Raw genomic sequence first — 21,801 nt, 5'->3', positions numbered from 1 at the left:
CCGGGACCATCACAGCGAGCCGTCTCACTGATATTAGCATGCCTAAAATGTGAAGCAGGGTAAGCCATCTGTCGTGATCTGTGTGATCTATAGGTTTTGATGATGGGGTTGTTTTAATTTATTTATTCTTTTTATTCACTTTTCCCCACTCTTGTATTCTAGTTTTTCTTCTAACGTTTTTTTTTCCTTGGTAAGTGTGACTTTCCCCTGCCTCTGTGTTTTGTGGTTCCTGTTCTGGTTGTTTCCTGTTTTATTTTGATAGTCCATGAGATAGTCTCACTGTTGCTTTCATTTTTATTCACACTTTGTAAATGTCTTAATTAGTTGCAGCCGCATCTTGTTCCCCTCCTGTTTCCACTTCCGTGATTACCTGTGTATATATATATATATATATATATATATATAGTCCAGCGCTTCCCTTTAGTGTTTGTCTTAGTGTCTGTTTATCTTCCTGATTGTTTCCTGGATTTGTTATTTCTTTGTGTATTTTTGGATGAGTGTTTGGGGGGGGGTTTGTTACTTTCTGCCTGCTTTCTGGAGTTGCACATTTTGTCCCTTAACCTGAAAATCCAACATTTGAATTGTAATTACCAGAAACATTCAAAAGCCAGTGAAAACTGATTAGATTTCTGACACACAGGTTAGAAACGTTTCTAACAATATTTCCTGAATTAAACCCAAGTATACATGTGAAATATCCACAACAAACTGAAAAGAAAAGTTTAAATGTGAAAAAGTGTTCAAGGACGACAAAATGTCACATCTCTTCCCATTTACATAGTAGACTATATCTAAATAAAGAACACACACACACCGTGCGTGTGTGTGTGTGTGTGTGTGTGTGTGTGTGTGTGTGTAATGTTTGAATTCAATTAGGAAGGGTCTGGTGAGTTCAAGAGTGTGGAGTCACACTGGATTTCCAGCTTCATACATTGTGGCCTCAAATATTTAACATGAAATGAGTGGGGAGGAGAGCCAGAGAAAATTTAGACAAGAGTAACATTACAAAGCTGCAAAAGAAATTCACATTTTTGAGTCAGACTTCAAACATTTGGGGTTTAGAGTTACCGAGTGCTTCTTTAAAGGAAATTATTTGTTTTCACTTGTTTTCTACGTAAGTGAGCAGTAACCCTTCTTGAAAGTCATTTTTAAAAATTGCCATGTTATTTGCACTAGCGGTTTATACAATTGATTGTTTGGGGGAAACTGTATAAATTCTTGAAGGATATTTACATGTGTGCTTATGTTGTTCTGACCTGTGGAATTGTTTTTCATTTTCATTTTTTTTACAGGAGTAAAAAGGTAGATGTGATGTCTGATTAATGGCATATACACATGCAAGATGCTAATCGGCCATTAAGATTTCTTATTGTATAATTGATATCTGACAGCACGTGTATCTGTATAATCTTTTGGAAGTTTAGCTAGCTATGTTCTATTGTTGTGATATCAACTTTTTCCCCCTCAATTTGCCTGTGAGGAAGCATTTGCTCAAAATTATTATCTGAATGCACTGTTATACCAAACATATTTGCTTTTCAAAGATGAGCTCTATAGATTCTCTATAGACAATGTCAAAGCTGCCAAAGGGGGGAGTAGGAGAAAGGATATAACAAAAGGTTACAGCACAATGGGTCGCAACTGCTTCACCTTTAAGAAAAAAAAAACCAACATACAAAAACAAAAAACTTACACCTGGGACATAAGCATATGACAAAAAATAAAAGATGTTTTATTCAACATGTGTCTGTCCAACAATATTAAAGTCTGCCTGCCAGCGCCTCTTAGCCTTATTAACTATAATTGATTTATTGTTTAATCCAGTGATGTCAAACATGTACTACACCAAAGGTCCCACTGGGTGACTTTGCAAAGTGTAAAAATTGCAGAGTGGCAAAAATTTGTTATTTTGTTAAAAATGGATTGTCATGAGTGATTGCGCAAAGTGCTGTAGTCTGATCTAGACATCTCATGATTATAGCCTTTCAAATTAACAATACATAGCCAATACATAACCTAATGAAAGTAGTTTGATCAAGCAGAAGCAAAACAAAATAAGTATCATGCTATACTGCTAGAATGGGTCTACATTGCTGAGCTTTTTCTGAAACCAGATAACCTGGGAGTGACATCACTTATGAGTTCCGACACAACTACACATCAGGTTGATGCATGCCATAACAACATGAATGGTGTGAGAGGGATGTAGGGATAAAAAGAATTTCCGGTTACTACGTAAGTTGGGACGTAGATCTCCTGCAGAAGTCTAAATCAAGCTTAACTTGGGATGCTGTGACGCTTAAACCGGAAGTAGCCTACTCAGGCACACATTTCCATCCCAGAGACTGACAGACACCACGAAACTGCACTTTCGAGGACATGGTTCACGTCATGGTTATATATAAATAGCAATTTCCCTCTCTCTCTCTCACACACACACATCCATACAGTATGTATCGAGACAGAATAAAAATGTTTCCTCTTTAAAACATTATCTTTCCGTCTTTGGATTCCACCCACCACATAGGAATTAATATTGTCATGTTTGAGCTATTTCTCTACAGCAGCTTCATCCTGGCAGCGTGCTCACACAGGGCAGTGTCTCAACAGGCCACATTCAGCCGGTGCTTTCCATTTATTGATCCTTATCTGGTTACAAGGATACACATTCACACACGGGGGGCAGGAAACTTATCTGAGAGAAACATGTGAACTGGCCTTCGCTTTAATTTTCTTATGATCCCGTCACGGTCTTTCTGTCTCTGAAAGTGGAGTTCAATTTTGTGGTCAGCTAAGGGGGCTAACAAAAAAAAGACAAATAAACTGTAGATCACATCATCCAGCGTTTGTTAATTTGCAGAGAAAACAGGTGAGCGCATTTTCTTGCAACCAGCGCGGACACAAGAAAATGCTTATGATTAGCATTTCAGGACATGGCTGCTGATTTGGACTATGCCACAGCAAAAATGCCAGTGTTGATTTTTCAGTGTTAGTAGATTTCAACAGAGTTCCGAGTTAGTTCAACACTTAATCGAGTTAAAATAACACATCGGGAGTTGATTCCTGAAAAGTGTAAGTGTAGATTTTAGTCGTTACTGCATTTTAACACTGTGGGTGTTAAATTAGACCACACCTTCATTTCCTGTGGAGCTTCGCAATCCAGAATCTTCGGTCGCCGCCATTTTTTCTTGCTGATGCGGTAAGTTTTATTCGGTTAAATATTAAGTTTTAGATTGATGTTAGAACAAGTAACATGATAACTAGTAAAAGAAATAGTATTTATATCAAAATACATCATCTTTAAGTGTCATATTTGAATTTTAACTGTTTTTGTTAAGCTGGGCTACTGCTAGCTAGAACTCTGCAAAGTACCAGTTTCTTTCCTAATATTCATTTAGCATAATCTGGCTATTGGCAGACTGTAATGAATATTACATGTTAATATATTTCACAGTTTTTATTAAATGCCTTTTATTTATTTTCGAATTAAACTGCCAAAGCCTTAGGGTCAGTGGTCTCAAACTCGCGGCCCAGAGGCCACTCGTGGCCCAAAGGCCACTTGCGGCCCACGTCAGGTGAGGTGAAGAAGTATAATGCAATTTGGCCCTTAAAGTGACTTTTTTTTGTCATTAGCCAAAAATGATTTAATATAAAGGCAATGAGGGCAGAGTGTTACCGGCCCTCATGGGTAGTGTAGTCCGTGCTGCGGGGAGAACGTGTGGAACTGCCCCTCCCGTTGTGTGTTTGAGCGCGAGAGAGGGAGAAAGTAAGAGCTGTTACCGATGAGAAATGGAAGAAGAGCGCATGTAAATATAATAATAACCACTGCCGCCAAAATGAGTGCCTGGTTGTAAGAAAGCTGTTAAGATTCGACTGTACACTGTGTTCGCTGACAGTAAAGCTACAAGCCCGACAACCCAGCGTATTGGCCAGAGGTGTCATTACCACGGTTCAGAGCCGCGGACCTGGCCGAGGTAACAAGAGAGTACAAACATGTGGAGGGATTGGCTTTGTTAGTTCAGTGAGAGTCAAAAACTAATGTGTACACTTATTTCTGCATTTTTATTTTGTTAAATATGAATAAAATTACAGCAGAAGTGCTGCAAAGTGTCTGACCAGAAAGAGAGGACCATTGTGTTAATTTGGTAGTTCAATTAAAGGCATCGGTTAGTTAAGAGGGAGAGGGGGGGATGCGTTCATATTTGCAGTTTTGTCTTGTTATACAATATTTGAAATTTAAAAACGAACAAACCAAACGCTACATTGTCAGGAATATTTGTGGGGAGGGTTTTTATCGCTTAAAATATATAAAAAATAATAAAATAGAAATATGGTTCCTACTAACCCCTGTGATAGTTGAGAGAATACTGTATTGCAGTCATGTTACACAGCTTGTACTACTTAAAAAATGGATCAAGGATGTTTTTCTTAACAAAATTAATTTTAACTCAGTCTAAAGGGACTAGACATGCTAGATATTTTGCAAAGAAATGGTGTTATATGCTGGACCTTATTTTACTCTTGGCAGGTGGTGATATGCTGGTTCCCGAGAAGAGATGAACTAATCAAAGTCAGCTTTTCAAGACAGCCCCAAGACTCTTCGCAACTTGTGTTCAAATGTGAGGCCGTTGTCAGGTGATAAATGCAAGGAAGAGGCACTCAACTGACATGAAACATGTCAAAGACAACATGAAGGTGACATTTCAACATAGGCAAAAAGTGGTTCAAGAACCTGCCATAGCTTCTACTGTCCTGGACCTTTTCCCAAGATTTCTGGATACACCTGGCTTGGTAAGGCATAAAATAATTTAATGACTGCTTTGTGGTTCCTTTGTTTGTTTTCTTGTTAATGTGTTGTTTCTGTTGTTACACTTTGTGTTTAAGATTGACCAAGACTTCACAATGCTGTTTTTTGGGGAGGAAGTGTCTGGTAAGTTCCTTGCAAAGTGGCCAACATTCTTCAAGCCAAGGATCATCAAAGATTGCAAAAATCTGTCCCAGAGTACAGAATTGGATGAGCTGCTCATTTCTGCACAGCGTTACTCTAACGAGGCTGGTAAGTGTAAGTTGGAAATGGTAGATTTTGCATGCCTTTACAGCATTTGCTTAATTCCCACAACACAATATATCACTCATTTCTGTATGGTATGAAAACAAGCTTACAAACATGTTAAACCTGAAATGACATTTAATGTAGTTTGAACACAAAAAAAGTTACATAATCTTACTATTGTTATGACTCGATATCTACTTCACTTGGTGGCCAGAAGATTTTAAGTCTCTAGAAATGAATTTTTATACCAAGGCGCTGGAAAACTGCCTTATTAGAAAAATTATCAGGTGTCTAAAATGTCATCATGGTATTACATAACGTGGAAAAATGACTGCTGTGGTCCTTTAAATGACAGTAATTGTGATGATCTTAATTTCTATTCTGTAGTTTGGGACTGCGAGGCGGCTGCCATCTTTTGCTGCTTCACTTCACTCCAACATCTACGTCTTCAAAGATTAGCACATCAGATGCTGCTCACCACCTAATGAAATTCATCAAGGTATGCTTTTTAGAATTGTATATTTCTCTTTTGATGAGAACAGATGCAAATTATCAACGGCTGATATTTTAAGATGGCAAGGTGATCCAACCTGCAGCAGATGTATCTATCCCAGACAAGCTTGGTGTTGCAGGACTGACATGTCATTGTTTCTATTAAAACTAAATGTACACATTGAAACAAAAATAATTGTGTGCGCGGAGTGAAACATTTTAATATTGTCATAATTTCAAACAGCAATGCCTCAACATCAGATTATCAATTTTGTTTAATGTGAATCACTTGGTTTCTTTCTCTCCCTCAGGTGGGAGGTAGCACAGAGGCTTTTCTTAAGGCTGGCCCCACTCAGCCATTCGTCCTGTGGGTTGGAGAAAGAAAGAACATCATCCAAAGTTTCTACCCAAAGTTTCTACATTGTCCTAGATCAAAAGGTCATTCCCTGTGTGACACAGATGGGAGATGCAGGTTTTGACAAGGCAAACCTTTTCAAGGCACATTTTTTAATTTGCCGTGTCCTTTGATAAGGCATTGGACAACTTCTACACATTCATCCAGACCATCAAGTGTATGGCATTGATGTTGGCAGCGTGAAGGACAGTCCTCGGGTCAATGAAACAAGAGGAAGTCTTCACTGTACGGTTTAAAGATATCCACTATTCAGCACTTTGACTGGAAATGTTCATCTGTTACATTTGCAAGATACACCACACAAGTTGCTCAGTGTTATTTAGACATTTGAAGTTCCAGCATGGTTTGTACCCAGGAAAGTTTTTACGTTTGACCTGTGGAGAGCCTGGATGTTCATTTATCTTTCACACGTACTCTGGTTACAAGCGGCACTTATTCCGAGCACATGGAGACTGCGTTCACTCTGAGGTCATCAACAATTTTGAGCCTGTACCTAACGATGGAACCTCTGTTTCACAGCCTGTAAATGTGGCTCATCCCATGACAATAACTACACCGGTTCCAGTTGAAAAAAGGCAAATACTGAACATGTGCAGCTCTGTTATTGCTCAAGTACAATCATCAGGAGTTCCTGAAAGTACTGTACAGTGTTTAGTTGGTTCATTGGAGGAACTGGTTAATGACATCCATGCACATGCAAAACAATCTGTTGTCGACTGTTTGTCAACTGATACATCAAGAGAAACCTTAGAAAAAGTTGAGGATTGCTTTGATCAGCTTGAAAATCCATTTTCATGTCTTAACACAGAATCTAAAAGGATAAGATATTTTGAGCAAAAATGGAAAATAGTTGAACCCATAGAGCATGTTCTTGGTGTGCGTTTTGATGTACGCAAAGATAGAACAACAGGGACATACAGGCAAGTTCCTGTCAATGATAAATTCATGTACGTTCCTATCATGGGATCCCTTTCATCTATGTTTCGAAACAGTGAACTTTGTAGCAGTTTCCAGAAAAAAAAACTAAACATGGAGGGATTGTACAGAGATTTAAATGACGGCTCCTACTTCAAAAATCAGAGTTTATTCTCACAACAAGAACATGCTCTCCAGATCCAGCTCTACTATGACGATTTTGAAACTGCTAATCCTTTAGGCTCAAAAAAGGGGGTGCACAAACTTGGTTGTATTTATTTTGTTTTGAGAAATTTGCCACCAGAGTTAAATTCTGTGTTGATGAACATTCATCTTGTAGCCCTTTTTCATTCAGAAGACTTAAAAAAATATGGGTTTGATCCTATCCTAAAGCCACTTGTTGATGATCTAAAGATTTTAGAGACTGAAGGAATGCAAGTGCCCTTTTCAGCCACACCTGTGAGAGGTTCGCTTTTTCAGATTACAGGTGACAACTTGGCTTTACATAGCATTTTTGGTTTTGTTGAATCATTTAGTGCAAACTATTGTTGTAGATTTTGTTTAACTGATAAGACAGAGTTGCAGTCAGTTTTTAGTGAAGATCATGTAGGCTTAACACTGCGTTCCAAAGAACTTCATTACAAACACTGTGGTGCCATTCAACAAAATCCTGCTTTGGCCTCAACATTTGGTGTAAAAAGAAATTGTTTACTCAATTCACTTCGGCTGTTCCATATTTCAGACAACTATGCTGTAGACATAATGCATGATCTACTAGAGGGAGTGGTGCAGTATGAGTTAAAGCTTGTGTTTCAGTACTTGATTAAGACCTCTTTGATATCCTTGAATTCATTGTCACAGAGAATTATAAGCTTTAACTACAGATATGCACAGAGAAGGAACAGGCCAGGTGGGCTAAAACTGGATGACAACAGCAAAGATCTTGGGCTTAATGCTGTGCAGTCATGGTGTCTTTTGCGGAATAGCCCATTGATTTTTGGAGATATCGTTTGCAGAAATGATGGACATTGGAACTTGCTACTTTTGTTAGTTCAAATTGTGAACATTTTTTTTTCACCCATTATAACTCATGGCATGACTTGCTATTTGAAACATCTGATTGCCGATCATCACAAGGCTTTCAAATCTCTCTTTCCAGAACGGAATTTGATTCCAAAGCACCACCTAATGATCCATTACCCACGCTGCATTAGAAAAATTGGGCCACTCATACATATGTGGTGCATGAGATTTGAAGCAAAGCACAAGTTCTTCAAAAGATCTGTAAAGAACTTTAAAAATATCACAAAAACACTAGTAAAAAAACATCAGAATCAATTAGCCTTTCATTTTGAAAATTTTTATTTTAAAAGATTACAGTTCGGCCCCATTAATGAAGTCTTGGCCAGCAACTTAAAAGGCAGTGAAGCACTGAATAAAATGTTTGATGTTTCTTCTATTGTTTCTACAACTTCCTGGGTCAAAAGTTATGGTACAGAATATCAAGTTGGGATGTATGTTTGTTCTGGTGTTGAAAATGAGATGCCTTTGTTCAGTAAGATTGTCAGTATAATTGTTAGCGATTTCAATACTTATCTTCTAACTTGTAAGGTCTCAACAGTATATTTCAATGATCACTTAAATGCATTTGTTAGATGTCTTTGCACTGATCTCTGTAGATGATCTGGTGTACTATAGACCTTATGATAGGCAATTTTCAAATGGCACTGATGACAAAATGTACATTGTCCCATACTGTAATTTTGTATGACTTGTTTACTTGTGGTGTATCTGAATACAAAGTATTTTGGAACGTTAATGTCTTGTATTTCTTTGTAATGGGTGGATGTTGGGGGTTAATTGTAGCAGTAGAGATATCAGAGATTAATGGGAGTTTATTGTAATCTGGTGGTACTAATGATTTGACTGACACTAGTGTTAGTGTTAGAAAATTAACACTATTCAGAGTTGAATTTTTTAACACCAGGGCTAGTGTAAAGTACCACCAACACTATTCGGTGTTAATTTTTAACACTTAACACCAGTGTAGAATATTTTTGACACTGGTCAGTGTTACTCAGTGTTAATTTTTAACTCTGTGCAGTGTTAAAATAACACTAGCTCGTTGTTAAAAATATAACACTTTGAAAAGTGTTAATTTAACACTCAAAAGAGTGGACACATATAGACACTTTTCTAGTGTTAAATTTAACACTCACAGTGTCAATTTAACACTGGCGATTTTGCTGAGGCAGAATACGTGATGACCTTTGGACCTGGTTATGAAAGCTATAAAAGACCAAAGTCCAGAAAAAAAAACCTAAGGCTTAATTTCACTGCTCTGCAGCTGGTGGAAGAATAGTCTAAAGTAAGCTTTTCTCTGCTAAGGAGATACGATGTCCGACACCTTGTCCTGAGACAGGAGTGCGCATGACGCAGGTGATCGCTGAAGCTTTCAGCCGTGAGAGCTGCACACACCTCCGCAGACCGAAGGAGCACGGAAGGCGCTGTAACCAGATCCCGAGTCTGTTATTTCACCTGCCCGTGCTGTTTCTAAACACATTCATGTATTTTGAGGTCGATCGGGAAGGATGAAGAGCGTTTTTCTTCACTACGTTTTTTTCTGGGTGACGTTACAACTGATTGCTGTACCTGCCACAGGTGAGTCGCTGACTTCGGGATACCACACCGATACGATAGAGACGATGGGAAGGTATGACGCCGAGTGAAAGATAAACAGCAGCACGCAGGTATAATCCACAAGCTGAAAGCTGGCAGTGGCATTTTAGATCCAGAATAGGAAAACATAACTTTTTAAAAAATCGAATTGTGGGCGGAAAGCGCGTTTTAAAAAATTCTTACAATGAGTTCAATGTTTTGTTTTAATGTGTGTTGAGTTGTTTCGCAGGCATTTCATGAGTAGCAGACCAGGAATCATTTCCACATGCAGTCTGGTTTGAACAAGCTGTCACACGGATGGCGTGTCCCAGGGAATTTAGTGGTTTATTGCATAACAATGTTTTATTACTTTTTAATTTAGGAGCCCGTAAAGAAAAACGATATAATCAGTATAATTATCTATAATAATCATAACGGTTTCTAAAGGCTGTCTGCAATGTCACTATAAAGAACAGTTTTTTTTTTTTTTTTTTTAGGAAACCTTTAATCAACTAAAAAACTTTTAGTACTCAAAACATTCAGTGTAATAGTACTAAGTGCTTGCTCTCCATCATAGTTGAGACATACATATTGTATTTGTACACCTATAGATAAGTTAAAGGCTTTCAAATGAAATAAGATGCACTGATGTAACCAGTAATGTGATTCTGATAAGGGGCTTTTCCCCTTGATGAAGTCCAGGTGGCTTTAACTGGACTAAAGTTGTTTTTGAGCCTTGCTGTGGAACAAATTATTATTTTTAGTGATATTTAAATTCACCAAGCAATGGAAATGTATGACACCAGCCAACGTGGATGTCAGCCATGTTGAAGAAACTAATGCAAGCTTTAAGTGTCTTGACTGGCCGCTCTATAGAGCCAGGAGAAGTGTGGGCGTTTTTAAAAATTGATGGGTTTTGGAGCTTTTCCTTTCTGCTGCACTTCTGATGCTGCTGGAAAGAGTCTGTCTGACTCCTGAGCTGCAGCCAATAAATCCAAACTTTAGACAAAGTTAAAGAAAAATAACAGTTGGAAAAATGGTAAATCAAACAAACACATTCATAAAACTGTAAAGAAAAAAACAAAGTCAAACAAACAGGTAAACTCCATGTTCTTATAGTTCAACATAATCAGTATAATATTAGTACATGTCTGTGCTTTAGGAATATTTAGCCTGATTGTGCTGTTGGCCATCACACTGAGAAAAGTAGATGTATAGGTTGTTGAGGTACTAAAATGGGGCATTTTAACCCGTTGCTAGGTGGTTGCTAGGCATTTATAATTAAACTTTTGTGGATAAAAAATATTTTTTTTAATAGCTGTGAAATTAAGATGAGGCTTTCTTAAGGCATTGTAGGTGCATGGAGGCTAAAAACAGATCATTTTAGCCTGTTATTAAATGGTTGCCAGGCAACATATTAGTATCATAATATATTGTGCATAACTCTGCTTTATGTTATTGTTGGGAAATAAAAGCGATACAATGCTTTAGTGAGACGTTATAGGTTCGTAAATGCTAAGAATGCGTCATTGTTGCATGTTGCTAAGTGGTTGCTAAGCAGTGTGAGGACATCACAACATCTGATATTCACAAAAACCTTCCTAAATATACCTTTCTGCCAAATTTGGCTGCTCCAATCACTGTTGAAGATAAAGTTGCTGACAAACACACCACTGAAACAAGCCCCTCCCCTCAAGGCAGCTTTCTTCTGATTGTCTGCCTATTGCAAACAGTTGGGCAGGGCTTCTGTGCTCAAGGTGGTGAGCTTCTTAATTCATTCAGTAAAAGGACTAGATGCTACAATCCCTGATACGGCATTGCTTCGATCGAGAAAGTCTTGAGGGATGGCTGTTATGAGGAAAGGCAGCCCAGAAACTTTACCAGGGGGACGCATTGTTGTGTGCCTCAGCTTCACAGGGTGTTTTGTTTTTTACCCAAGCTAATCTGCCATTTTTACCGTTTACCTTCCTTTGTTAGCTTTAGGGATTAGAGATCTGATCTAGATTATCATATTACAATTTAGGAGACATCATCAGTAGTGGACCTTGGATTCATCGGGTGTGCCAAGGAGGCCGTGCCAGGGTTGATCAGGCCCCAGAGTGTGTCAATGGTTTATGTTAATTTTTTATTTCTTTACTACTTTCTTCTGTTTAGTTTTCTACAATTTATTTTCTTCTATCAATTCACTACAACTGAGAAGTAATACTTACCTCTTTAATATTTATGGAACCTCACTTATTCAAAGGTATAGAAAAGATGATAGAGAGAGGACAAAAGAGACAAGATAGGAGAGAGCAGAGCAGAGAGGAGAGCCGGAAGGGGGGGGGCACCTGATCTGGCGTCCCACACCTCCCCGCCGGATCGGGCTGTACGCTCGACCTCCCCACTGCCTCCCAGAAAAGGGAAGAAGCAGAAGGGAGAAGAGCGGAACATTTTTCCATTTCTTTTTTCTCTTTCATTCCTCCTTTAGGTTTCACTACCATGAGGTTAACTGCACGGCTCCCAAGAGGACCTGGGGTCAACCAGCAAAATTTTTAGTGTTAGGTTTTCTACCCTTTTGTCACCCTCTACTGAGGCAGGCCCACCAGAGGTTGATCAATCCTGGGCGTGTGTCTCACAGTTAGCTGGCTGCCTTAGCTGCCCAAGTGATGTCAGCCCTCTTTAGCCATAGCCGGTGACTGGTCCTCTCAGCAGTGTTAGCTAGTTCTCTTATAGCCTGCTGTTGCGCCTGTCCTCTGATTCCAATCTCTCTAAGCAGTTTTGCTGTTGCATTGTTAACAAAGCCCCTGCACCCCACTTCCAATGGGCGCTCCTTGATCTTGCAGCCTCTGTCCTCTGCCTGTCCTTTCCAAAAAAAAAGTCTATTAGACTCCATTCCCCAGATTTCACTCCATGTGAGTTTCCTCTTTTCCACACACTCCCAATCCATCCAGCGACCCTGCTCGGCCAGCGCTACAGCTCTGGCATGTCTTACTGTTTCCTCCTGTCGACGCACCTCCTCCACCACCATTTTTTTGACGTTCCATTACAGATGTCTGTTGCCACAGAACCAAACTTGTCAGTGTTTTCTCTCCATTTCAAGTCATTACAGCAGGCCAGTCAAACAAACTGGAGGCTCTTACTGCATTTGAACCACAAATATGGGAGTGGTAAGAATCATCGTGTGTGTGCGTGCGTGTGCGTGCGTGTGCGTGTGTGTGCGTGCGTGCGTGCGTGCGTGCGTGATGTCATGTCCACGTTGCTCACAAGCTGTTCGCCATATTACAGTGTTTTCCCCAACTACAGGGAAAGTGGTTCCTGGAGGTTCTCATTGAAATTGATTGTAAAAAAAAAAAAAAAAAGAGAAGAAAAAAGTGCTACACCAAAAACCCACCAAGATATTGCTTTGGTTGCCAGCAGATTACCATGTTGCCAGTAGTTTTTCCATGTTTTCCTGCAATTATTTGCTAACTACTACCCCAGAGGTAATACATCATGGTAAAGGAAAATGGAGACACTTCACCTTCAAAGCAAAAGCTGTGCTTCAGTGCTACACCCAGCATTTTTCAAAATGTGGAACTTTTATTTTGAAGGCAAAGCGCCTCCAGTCTCCCTTCAGCTCAGAGCTGTCAACGGTTTCCATTCAGACTGTGACCGCAGCACTATGCTAGCAATCAAAGCAATTACAAGCAAGCGTTTTTCCAACTGGATAGAGAATACATATTGTTCCCTAGCAACAGGCGGTTGCCAGGGGGTCACTGACTGGTTAACAGGTCTGTGCGATTGGGACTTCAGCAATCACTTTTCTGTTGAACACCATCAACTTGAAGCAATCACTCAAGTGTTACAATTTTTTCCCTCCTGACCAGTGGTTGCCAGATGGTTGCGTAGGCATGTAGGCTGGAGCCTTAAGAAACTCCTGTGGGGAGCTTTATTTCCGGTGTCCTATTCGCGCCTTGTTTACGGTCCAAAACAAGTTTAGCAAATGAATGAATCAAGCGGCGATTTACATTTCTATATATGTCTTGGGCATTTACCCAATATATCTGTAAATGATGTTCATCGACTTGTCGATATTTTTCCCCCGCGCCTCAGAGCAAAAGAGAAAAGGTATTCAAATTTTATATTTCTCAGTATCTATAAACAGCTGTCCCTCGTTTATCGCGGGTGTTATGTTCTAAAAATAACCAGCGATAGGTGAAATCAAGTAGCCAATTTTATTTTTTGACGGTGCAAAACGTTTCGCGGACATACAGTACTGCACTTCAGAGTCACACTGCTAGCGATCGATGCAGCGATTCTGTACTGTACAGGAGAGACGTCACGGAGGAGATCGTCTGCAGCGATCAGGAAGCAGGACACAATGTGATGTAAAAAAAATAAGCATGCAAACGTGCACTAAAAAATCTGCGAAACAGCAGGTGAAAGGTGAACCACGTTATTAGCGAGGGACCGCTGTAATTTTGAAGGTAAGTCACAACATACCCTTCGTAAATACTAATGCATAGAAACCCTTACCAGCAATCATTCATTTTTTGTGTGGCTTTTTTTCACGGTTTGTTAACATGCTGTGTAGGTGTGTACTTGACTAGCTGATATCGACATAACGGGGGAAACATCTGGTTTGACTATTGTTCACCTGTAGTTTGAATGCTGAACATTTGCCTATTTAAATCATAAGACCAGTCACTATACAGAGATGTGCTTCTGAATGTGGACGATGTGTCTTCTGATTCTGTAATGCAGTTCTGCTTGTGTTGAGCGATGTAAACAACTGATCGATCTAAACTCCTTAAACGTCAAAATTGATCATTAGATTTTTTTTTATGACACAACAGTGGTGAGTGTTCCCACCTTCTGCTCTTTGTAACTTAACGCGATCTTTCCATTTTCGAGTTTTGGACATGATTTTGGAGTATATCTTCGCAGTAGCGATTGACCGCAAAGTAAAGCTACCGGAAATGTACAACCCTACATCCGGTCTCAAACCAGGAAGCTAGCATTTTCTCGTGCACAGGGTCTACTGGCATGCGTTGTGCGACACTATCTGTTTTGTTTTGTTGTTTTTTTTGTTTGTTTGTTTGTTTGTTTTGGGGGGTTTTTCTTGCTTGGGCCATGCAACAAAAGTTTCCCACTGTATCAAGCGACTCACACGGTGTGACGTACCTTCGCATGACCGTGTGGAATGACAGGAAGCGGACGCTCATGGTACACATGAAGACCGTGAGGGCTGCAAAAAGTCATGGCATACAGGCAGATTGCAAGTGTGCTCAATGTTGACAAGGACATAGTCAAAGCTGTGGTCCTTACAGATGGCTACATCTAATTAAAAGTAAATATTTGACCTGATTAGCTGTGTTTGAGATCTGGAAAGCAAACATGGAATGAGAGCAAGTTTTAATCAAAATGAGGTTTTTCGTTTACTGCCTGAAAAGCTGAAGAGCATTGCACGAATAGTGTGTAAAATATTTTAGATCATGATGAGTTTAGAAAGTAGCCTTTGTTGATTCTTCTCTGACATGAACCGGGTACTGTGCCATCTGTCTGTTGGACTCACAGGGAGCATATCTGTCACTGATCCGTGCAGCACCGCGTCATGGCATATGGCACCGGCACAGCTCGAAGCCAATTATATGACAGATGATTCGCTCAAATCTCTCACACACATTTGCATGCATTTCTCCTCTGAGGAATGCACCGAGATGTACAACTTCTGTACATCTCAACAAGCAAGTCCAATCTCCCCTCATCTTTCTGTCTCACTTTTGGTCTTTTTTTCCATCCTTATGACTTCTCCCTTCTGACACAGTGTACATTTGTCACAGTGCTTTCACTTTATCAAAGTTTCTGCCCTTCCCTCTAAAAGTTATTACTGTTTCATTAACAAAACTCAGATATATGAGGGATAAATAGACTTAACTCTATTTGGGTAGAATCACCTTCTGTCCAAACTGTGCTAAGAACCAATGTCAGTCTGTTTGCAACAGATGTGATATATTACAAATATAGAGCATTTTGTGAACCACAGGCATGAATTTAGGAGAAATCACATGCAGAGAGAGCACAATAGTTTGTCAGAGCAGATAAGTGGCTCAATCATTAACTGGATGCAGGCAGGATGGTGCTTGTAGTTAGGATTGATTTTTTTTTCTTGTTTAAAATTATCCCAGTAAGACACCTGTTTGATGACAAAATTCGCCACAATTGCTTCTCAGAAGCAAAGCAACCAATATGTGTTTGTCCAAGTCGAGAGATCCTATAGAAACTGGATGTATATTCCCTTTTTCTCACCGCATTGGTTCTTCTTCTTCTCCTCTTTTTTTCCCCTGATTTATCTGCAGTGTAAACCCATCTCCACTTTCATATAATAAATCTCCTTCTGTGACCAATCCTGTTGGTTCCTTGCTATTATAAATCCTCTGCGATCGCTGCACCTGAAGTGTTCTAGGTGAAATGTTTTTTCTGACGTGTGTTGGAAGCAGCAGAGAGGATTGTTCTCAGTTATGCATGAAATAAGACACCTCATATACGCCAACTCCATGTCATACTTTATATCAATGCCTCCCCGCGGACAGTAACTGCACCTGTGACAATGATACGATCTGCTTTGTATGGGTTACATGAAAGCAGTGTCGCTTTTTTATTTGACACTAATAGAGTCATGATGGCGTCATTTGTCACTGCCAAGATTTTAAACTTTCTCTCAGGAGGAAGAGCCAACCTTTTAAGACACAATTTTTTTTGGAACATTTTATATTAAAACTAAAAATTTATCTGCCTGAGCTGTCATTCAACCTGCACAAATTATGCTAATATTGCTTTTATTGCTAATATTTTTTTTAAATATAGTGTCATTTCATGTCATTTCATCAAATGCTTCCCATTTGACCATCTCAGATTTGTCTGAAAAGATTCCAGGAGAAGCAGAGAAACGGTTTTACGTCCCTTCTGTCACTGTTTTCTGAATAAATATTTCAAGGAATGAAGGTTCATTTTCTTCCTTTTGTGATTCTGACTATTTTCAGAGGAATGTTTTTGTTTGCATGTTAACCTAATAAACAGTGTGACCTATGAATCATTAAAGCATTAAAAATACTCCTAACTTGAGGTCAACCAGTGTTGTCTACACATAACAGACAACTTAGTAAAGAACCCATTTTAAACAATATCTTTAGGCTCTTTGATACTAGCAGCCTGTCACGTAAACAGAATTTATTTGTGTTACTTTAGATGCATTTATGAAAAATTAAAAAAAATGACCCAGTTTCACAGGTATAAAATTGTATTTTCAATTAGATGATCCCCAAAGAAAGCTGAAAAGTAGATGTACTTAAAAAAAAAAAATTAAAACTGGCAGTTCCTAAGAAAAACTAGATCACTTCGATTTAAAGTAGCTTAACAACTGCTGGAATCATTGGCATAAAATTTGTCAAATTGTTTGAAACCCTGAGGTAATGCTTTCTTCTTCTTGCCTCAGACTCAAAGCTGAGTCTGTGCCATCAGCCTCAGCTGTGTTTAATATTTTGAGCTGACAGTCAATTGATTCCTTGATATCTCGACGAGTTGAAGTCGGCATGTTGCGTTTAATGAAATGTGAGGTGTTAGATGTAATAAAGAACCCGCACACATTTATCATCCGTGACGCTTTGATTATGTTGTCTTTAACTTTAGAGATTTGTTGTTTACAGGCCTTAACTAATTAGATTCGCCATCACTGCTCTCTGTGGCATTCATCGATGCAGCAGAGACACACAAAAACAACCAGCTAATGAACATATTGGAGCTAAAAACCGAAACACTTGATTAGTAAAGATGAAAACTAGAGCTATAAATATTTCTATAAAATATGGGAAGGATTTTGATTCAGTTTTGATTCAGGTAACACAAACATAGTGTTATGCACTTCTGTGCGATGTTTAATTAAACAGTCTTATTGATAATATAATGCCTATAATATATTTTCCTTAACAAGCTTGCTCTCATGGCTCTGAGTGCATTCACAAGAAGATCCAAATGTACACATGGGAAATGTAGTCCAAAACTTAAAAAACACTTCAGTTAACTGTGATGATTCTACAAGCAAAAGTAAAAATCAACAAAAGACACAAAGCAGGGAAGCAGAGGATGACTCGAGGGATAAAGGCACTGATTATCTAAGAAAGAAGGAGTAGAGCACACAAAATGAATACCCAGGAAAGCAGCATAACAAATTTAAACAGGTAAGAACATAAATAAATGGTGAAGGAAGTGCATCAGGTTTAGTTAATGAACCAAATAACTAAATATGATACAGCTACTACTTGTTTGAATTCTCTATGATGGAGGATCATTGCCACATGTTGAAAATAACCTTCCAGTTTTCCTCCTCTTCTGTGTAGTCCTGAACTGCTGTGAGGGGGACATTCTCCTTTTGCTGGACTCCTCGGGAAGTATAGCAAACTATGAATTCTCTCGTCTGTCGTTCTTCGCCGCCGACTTGCTGCGTCCATTTTCACTGGGCCGTGGGCACGTGAGAGTGGGGTTGCTGCAGGTGGGCACCGACCCTCACCTGGAGTTCGGCCTCGACGTCCACAGCAATCAGGAGAGTCTGCAGTCGGCCATGCAGGGCATCAGGCAGCTGAAAGGAGACACCAACACTGAGGCGGCGCTCGGCGTTGCCCGCGAGCTGCTGACTGAGACGGATGTGAAAGTGCCAAAGATTCTCCTGTGGCTGACTGACGGAGTGCAGCCTGGTGACGTGGACAGACCAATGTCAGAGCTGAAGATGCGGGGAGTCTCCGTGTTAATAGTGTCAACTGTACATGGGAACTACCAGGTGCTAAAACGTGTGGTGACACCTCCGCTGGACTCTCACTTATACTCTGTGGACATAGACAACATTGACATCATCACAGAGGACCTGAGGAAGGCCATGATAGGTGTGTATTTGTGTGTTTGAAATGCAGTATGCGGTCTATTGTAGACTCAGCAGATGGTTAATGACGTTCAATTCCAGAATTATTTTCTCCAGTTTCGTGTTTAATGCCTGCCTCCCCTCTCTTATCTCATCTGTAGAAATCATTCGTGCTGAACGGCTGCGTGTGGTTGATTTGACCTCCCACAGCGCTGTGTTGCAGTGGCGCCCTGTTCTGAGTGAAAACAGTAGTTATTATGAACTCTGGTATAAGTCTGTGAGCAAACCAGGTCGTGAGATTAGACGTACTTTAACGGGAGACTCCAGCAGGGCAGAGCTGAAAAATCTGCAGCCTGACACGACCTACACAGCGTCCCTCCGCCCAGAGTCCAACCAGGCAGTCTTTAATACACTCACCGTAACCTTCACTACTTTTCCTGGTAAAAAACATTTAATGGGAAAATTCTCTTTTAATGCATGTGATTCTATAATACAGTGATGCTTCCCTAAAATGAAAAATAATTGAAGAGCTTGGTAGAAATCACTGGCATATCTTTCACCAAAGGCACCAGTTAAGGAGCTTTGGCTCTTTTCTCATAATCTTACTTAGACAATGTTCACAGAGTAATTGTTAAATGGTTTTTATTCAGATTTCAGATGTTATTATGTTGCTTTTATTTAGGTTTCCATGCAAGTCTGAAGCTATTTACTGCTGTATTTTTGAAGTTTGCAGCTCTGAAGATGAATTTTTATAATAATAAATAATAAATAAGATTTATATAGTGCCTTACAAGAAACCCATCGTCAAAAGCCAAAGGACTTGGTCAATATGTGGCATTTGAACTCTCCAAAAGTTGATTCTGTTCATCTGGACGTAGTGTTTTCAGTTGGAGAAATGTTTCGTCACTCATCCAAGTGACTTCTTCAGTCTCAGCAGACTGCAGGTTTCCCCAACCTTATAAACAGCGTTTAAGCCCAGTATATTACAATACCCCATTTTACTCATTCAGTTGCAGTTTGAAGCATGCTAGGGTTTCTACAGGAAGTTAAAACTGATACTACCAGTGTTTTAGCACCAAAAGTTAAAATTGAATCCTGAAAGCCATCTTCTCACCTGCTGCTGTGTGTGTCCCTTCTTCTTGTGCACTCCTCAGATGTTTTAAGCCCAGCAGTGGTCCACCTGTCAGATCATGGTCCTCATCAGATCCGTGTAAGCTGGGGTCCTCTGCAGCTGGCTCGGGTACAGCAATACACAGTGGAGTACGGAGCTATTCCCAGTTCACATGTCCGCACTGTGACCTTACCCAGGCATAAAAATTCAACCTTACTGTCCGGCCTGGAGCCGGGCACTCAGTACCTGGTTACAGTCACTGCTCTGCAGGTGGATGGAAAAGAAAGAGCTATGTCTGTGAGAGCCTGCACACTGGCAGGTACTGATATTCCTTCTTCTTCCAGTTCAGTCCCATCTCTGCACTGGAAGCTGAGATTTAGAAGTTGATACTTAAAGGCTCTTTTGTTGTTTTTAAATAATTGCTATTTGTAGATTCTGTATCAGCCTTACTTATTACCAGGCTGCTTAAATCTTTGCCTCTGTTCCCTCTTGCAGAAGCTCTGCCTGCTCTGATTGACCTTCAGCTGGAACCAGTAAAACGACGGGACTTGGGGGTGGAGGAGATGCAAGTAAAGTGGCAAGCCAGTCAAGGAGGATTAAGAGGCTACTGGATCAAATGGGAGACAGAAAACCCCCACAGCACCACCTCTTCAATGTACCTACCTCCTAGCTCCCGTTCAACGCAGCTCACCCATCTTGCACCAAACAGTCGAGTGTGTGTGTCCCCCATCTACAGCTCGGGCCGAGGAGACGGGCTGTGCTGCACTGCCACGACTCACAGAGGTTAGCTGGGCTAATTATCACCACTTGCATGTTTCCCTCTGCAATTGTGGTCATGCAGAAGGTTAAAGGAAGTGCAAATTTATGTTTTTCTGTCTCTTTTCTCTGATAGATTCCAGACAGTGGGGTTAACAACCAGTCTAAACCAATCAGGCAGCCAAAGCAAACCACTCAAGCACTAAATAAGTTGGATGCAAATATTTCATCTTGAAATTAATTCTAGTGTGAGGGAAAGGTTTTTTCAACAACTCCACCACCAACAAAGATGAACAAATACACATGCCACGTACTTAAATCTTTTTTCCTGGCAATGCGGGAAGACAATATGCCACATCAGCAGTGTTGGGCAAGTTACTCTGAAAAAGTAATTAATTATAGTTACTTTTTTTTGAAGAACTAACTAGTAACGGAGTTAGTAACTGAGTTACAATATTCTAAAAGTAATTCATTACTTGAAAAGTAACTATTGCGTTACTTTAAAAAAAATGTTTAACCCTCTGGGGTCCAAGGTATAATTGGCCCTTTTTAACTACTTTTGATTTTCCCTCCACATTTTACCTTTAAAAACTATTTACTTTGCCTTGTTTGGTCTCATTCTTTTCAGCATAACCTCATGTGTCTAAATTTGCAGTCCTGTTTTCATTTTGACATACTCTATTAACACAATTGATCTAAAATCAGACAAAAAACATAAAATCAGAGTAGAAAAAGTTATATTTGTACTGTAACAACCACAAACATGTTTAATGAATCATATTTCATAACTTTAAATGCAAATATAAATTGTCAATTTTAAAATCCTATGCACAAGTTTTGCAAACACAGTTATTTGCATCCATTTACCTTTTATCTTGATTTTTTTAAAATAACCATTTCAAACTATTTACAGAACAATCAGCTGTTCTGCATTCAATAAGATGCCACACAAATTATTTGTGCCACTCCAAAACAATAATTTCTGTCCACTATAAAGGAGAACATCAGAGCCTGATACCTGCAGGTCTGACAGCAGCAGGTGTTTCACTCCTTTTTCTACCTGGGGACAGCAGTCGCCTCATTGTTCTGACACACAACACAAAACTATCCACAACACTACACAAGACAACACATTAACTACACAGCCCAAACACGCTAAACTTCACAAATCTCTCACATCTCAAAACTCTCTCTCTCCCCCTCTCTCTCTCTCTCTCGCCGTCACTCCTAAAACTTCCCGGTTTTTTTGTTTTGTTTTGTTTTTGTTACTCTCTGCTTATGTCTGCATAAGCAGAGAGCGCTTGCTAGCGCTGTCCTTAGACAGTAAACGTGATGAAACTATTGAGGAAAAAACGCCGCGTATATATTGTTTATTGTGACTCTGGTTTTGCGTGGCCTATCAACACAATTTAAAAACTAAACTAGTATATATCACCTTGTTGCTTTGTGTTTAAGTGGTCATGTGACTGGCTTACCACGACTACCTTATTCTTCCTCAGTCAAACAGCAGCACTCATGCGAGTGTTTTG

The 21,801-nt window shown here is 39.7% G+C and overlaps 2 protein-coding genes across 4 annotated transcripts; both read left to right on the top strand.

Moving 5' to 3' along the window:
- The first annotated feature begins 2,956 nt into the window (after nt 1–2,956).
- LOC113022471 (uncharacterized) lies at nt 2,957–8,954 on the top strand. 3 transcript variants are annotated; one of them, XM_026167911.1, is made up of 5 exons: nt 2,957–3,199; nt 4,529–4,791; nt 4,885–5,056; nt 5,441–5,552; nt 5,857–8,954. In XM_026167911.1, exon 5 carries the CDS (start codon nt 6,228–6,230, stop codon nt 8,556–8,558), a length of 2,331 nt encoding a protein of 776 aa, XP_026023696.1. In that variant the 5' UTR covers nt 2,957–3,199; nt 4,529–4,791; nt 4,885–5,056; nt 5,441–5,552; nt 5,857–6,227; the 3' UTR covers nt 8,559–8,954. The 3 variants fall into 3 exon arrangements, with proteins under 3 accessions (XP_026023696.1, XP_026023697.1, XP_026023698.1); XM_026167912.1 differs by lacking the exon at nt 2,957–3,199 and having other exon boundaries at nt 4,463–4,791; XM_026167913.1 differs by lacking the exons at nt 2,957–3,199; nt 4,529–4,791 and having other exon boundaries at nt 4,848–5,056.
- Nucleotides 8,955–9,185: 231 nt separating this feature from the next.
- Nucleotides 9,186–20,736, top strand: LOC113022470 (von Willebrand factor A domain-containing protein 1). Its single transcript, XM_026167910.1, has 6 exons — nt 9,186–9,536; nt 17,891–18,430; nt 18,567–18,845; nt 19,560–19,835; nt 20,012–20,299; nt 20,409–20,736. Exons 1-6 carry the CDS (start codon nt 9,467–9,469, stop codon nt 20,426–20,428), a joined length of 1,473 nt encoding a protein of 490 aa, XP_026023695.1. The 5' UTR covers nt 9,186–9,466; the 3' UTR covers nt 20,429–20,736.
- Nucleotides 20,737–21,801: the final 1,065 nt, after the last annotated feature.

Source organism: Astatotilapia calliptera, chromosome 5 (genome assembly GCF_900246225.1).
Source record: "Astatotilapia calliptera chromosome 5, fAstCal1.2, whole genome shotgun sequence".
In the NCBI taxonomy this organism is placed as follows: Eukaryota; Metazoa; Chordata; class Actinopteri; order Cichliformes; family Cichlidae; genus Astatotilapia; species Astatotilapia calliptera.
Note: the sequence above shows the minus strand (reverse complement) of the source record. Positions and strands in the feature narration are given on the sequence as shown.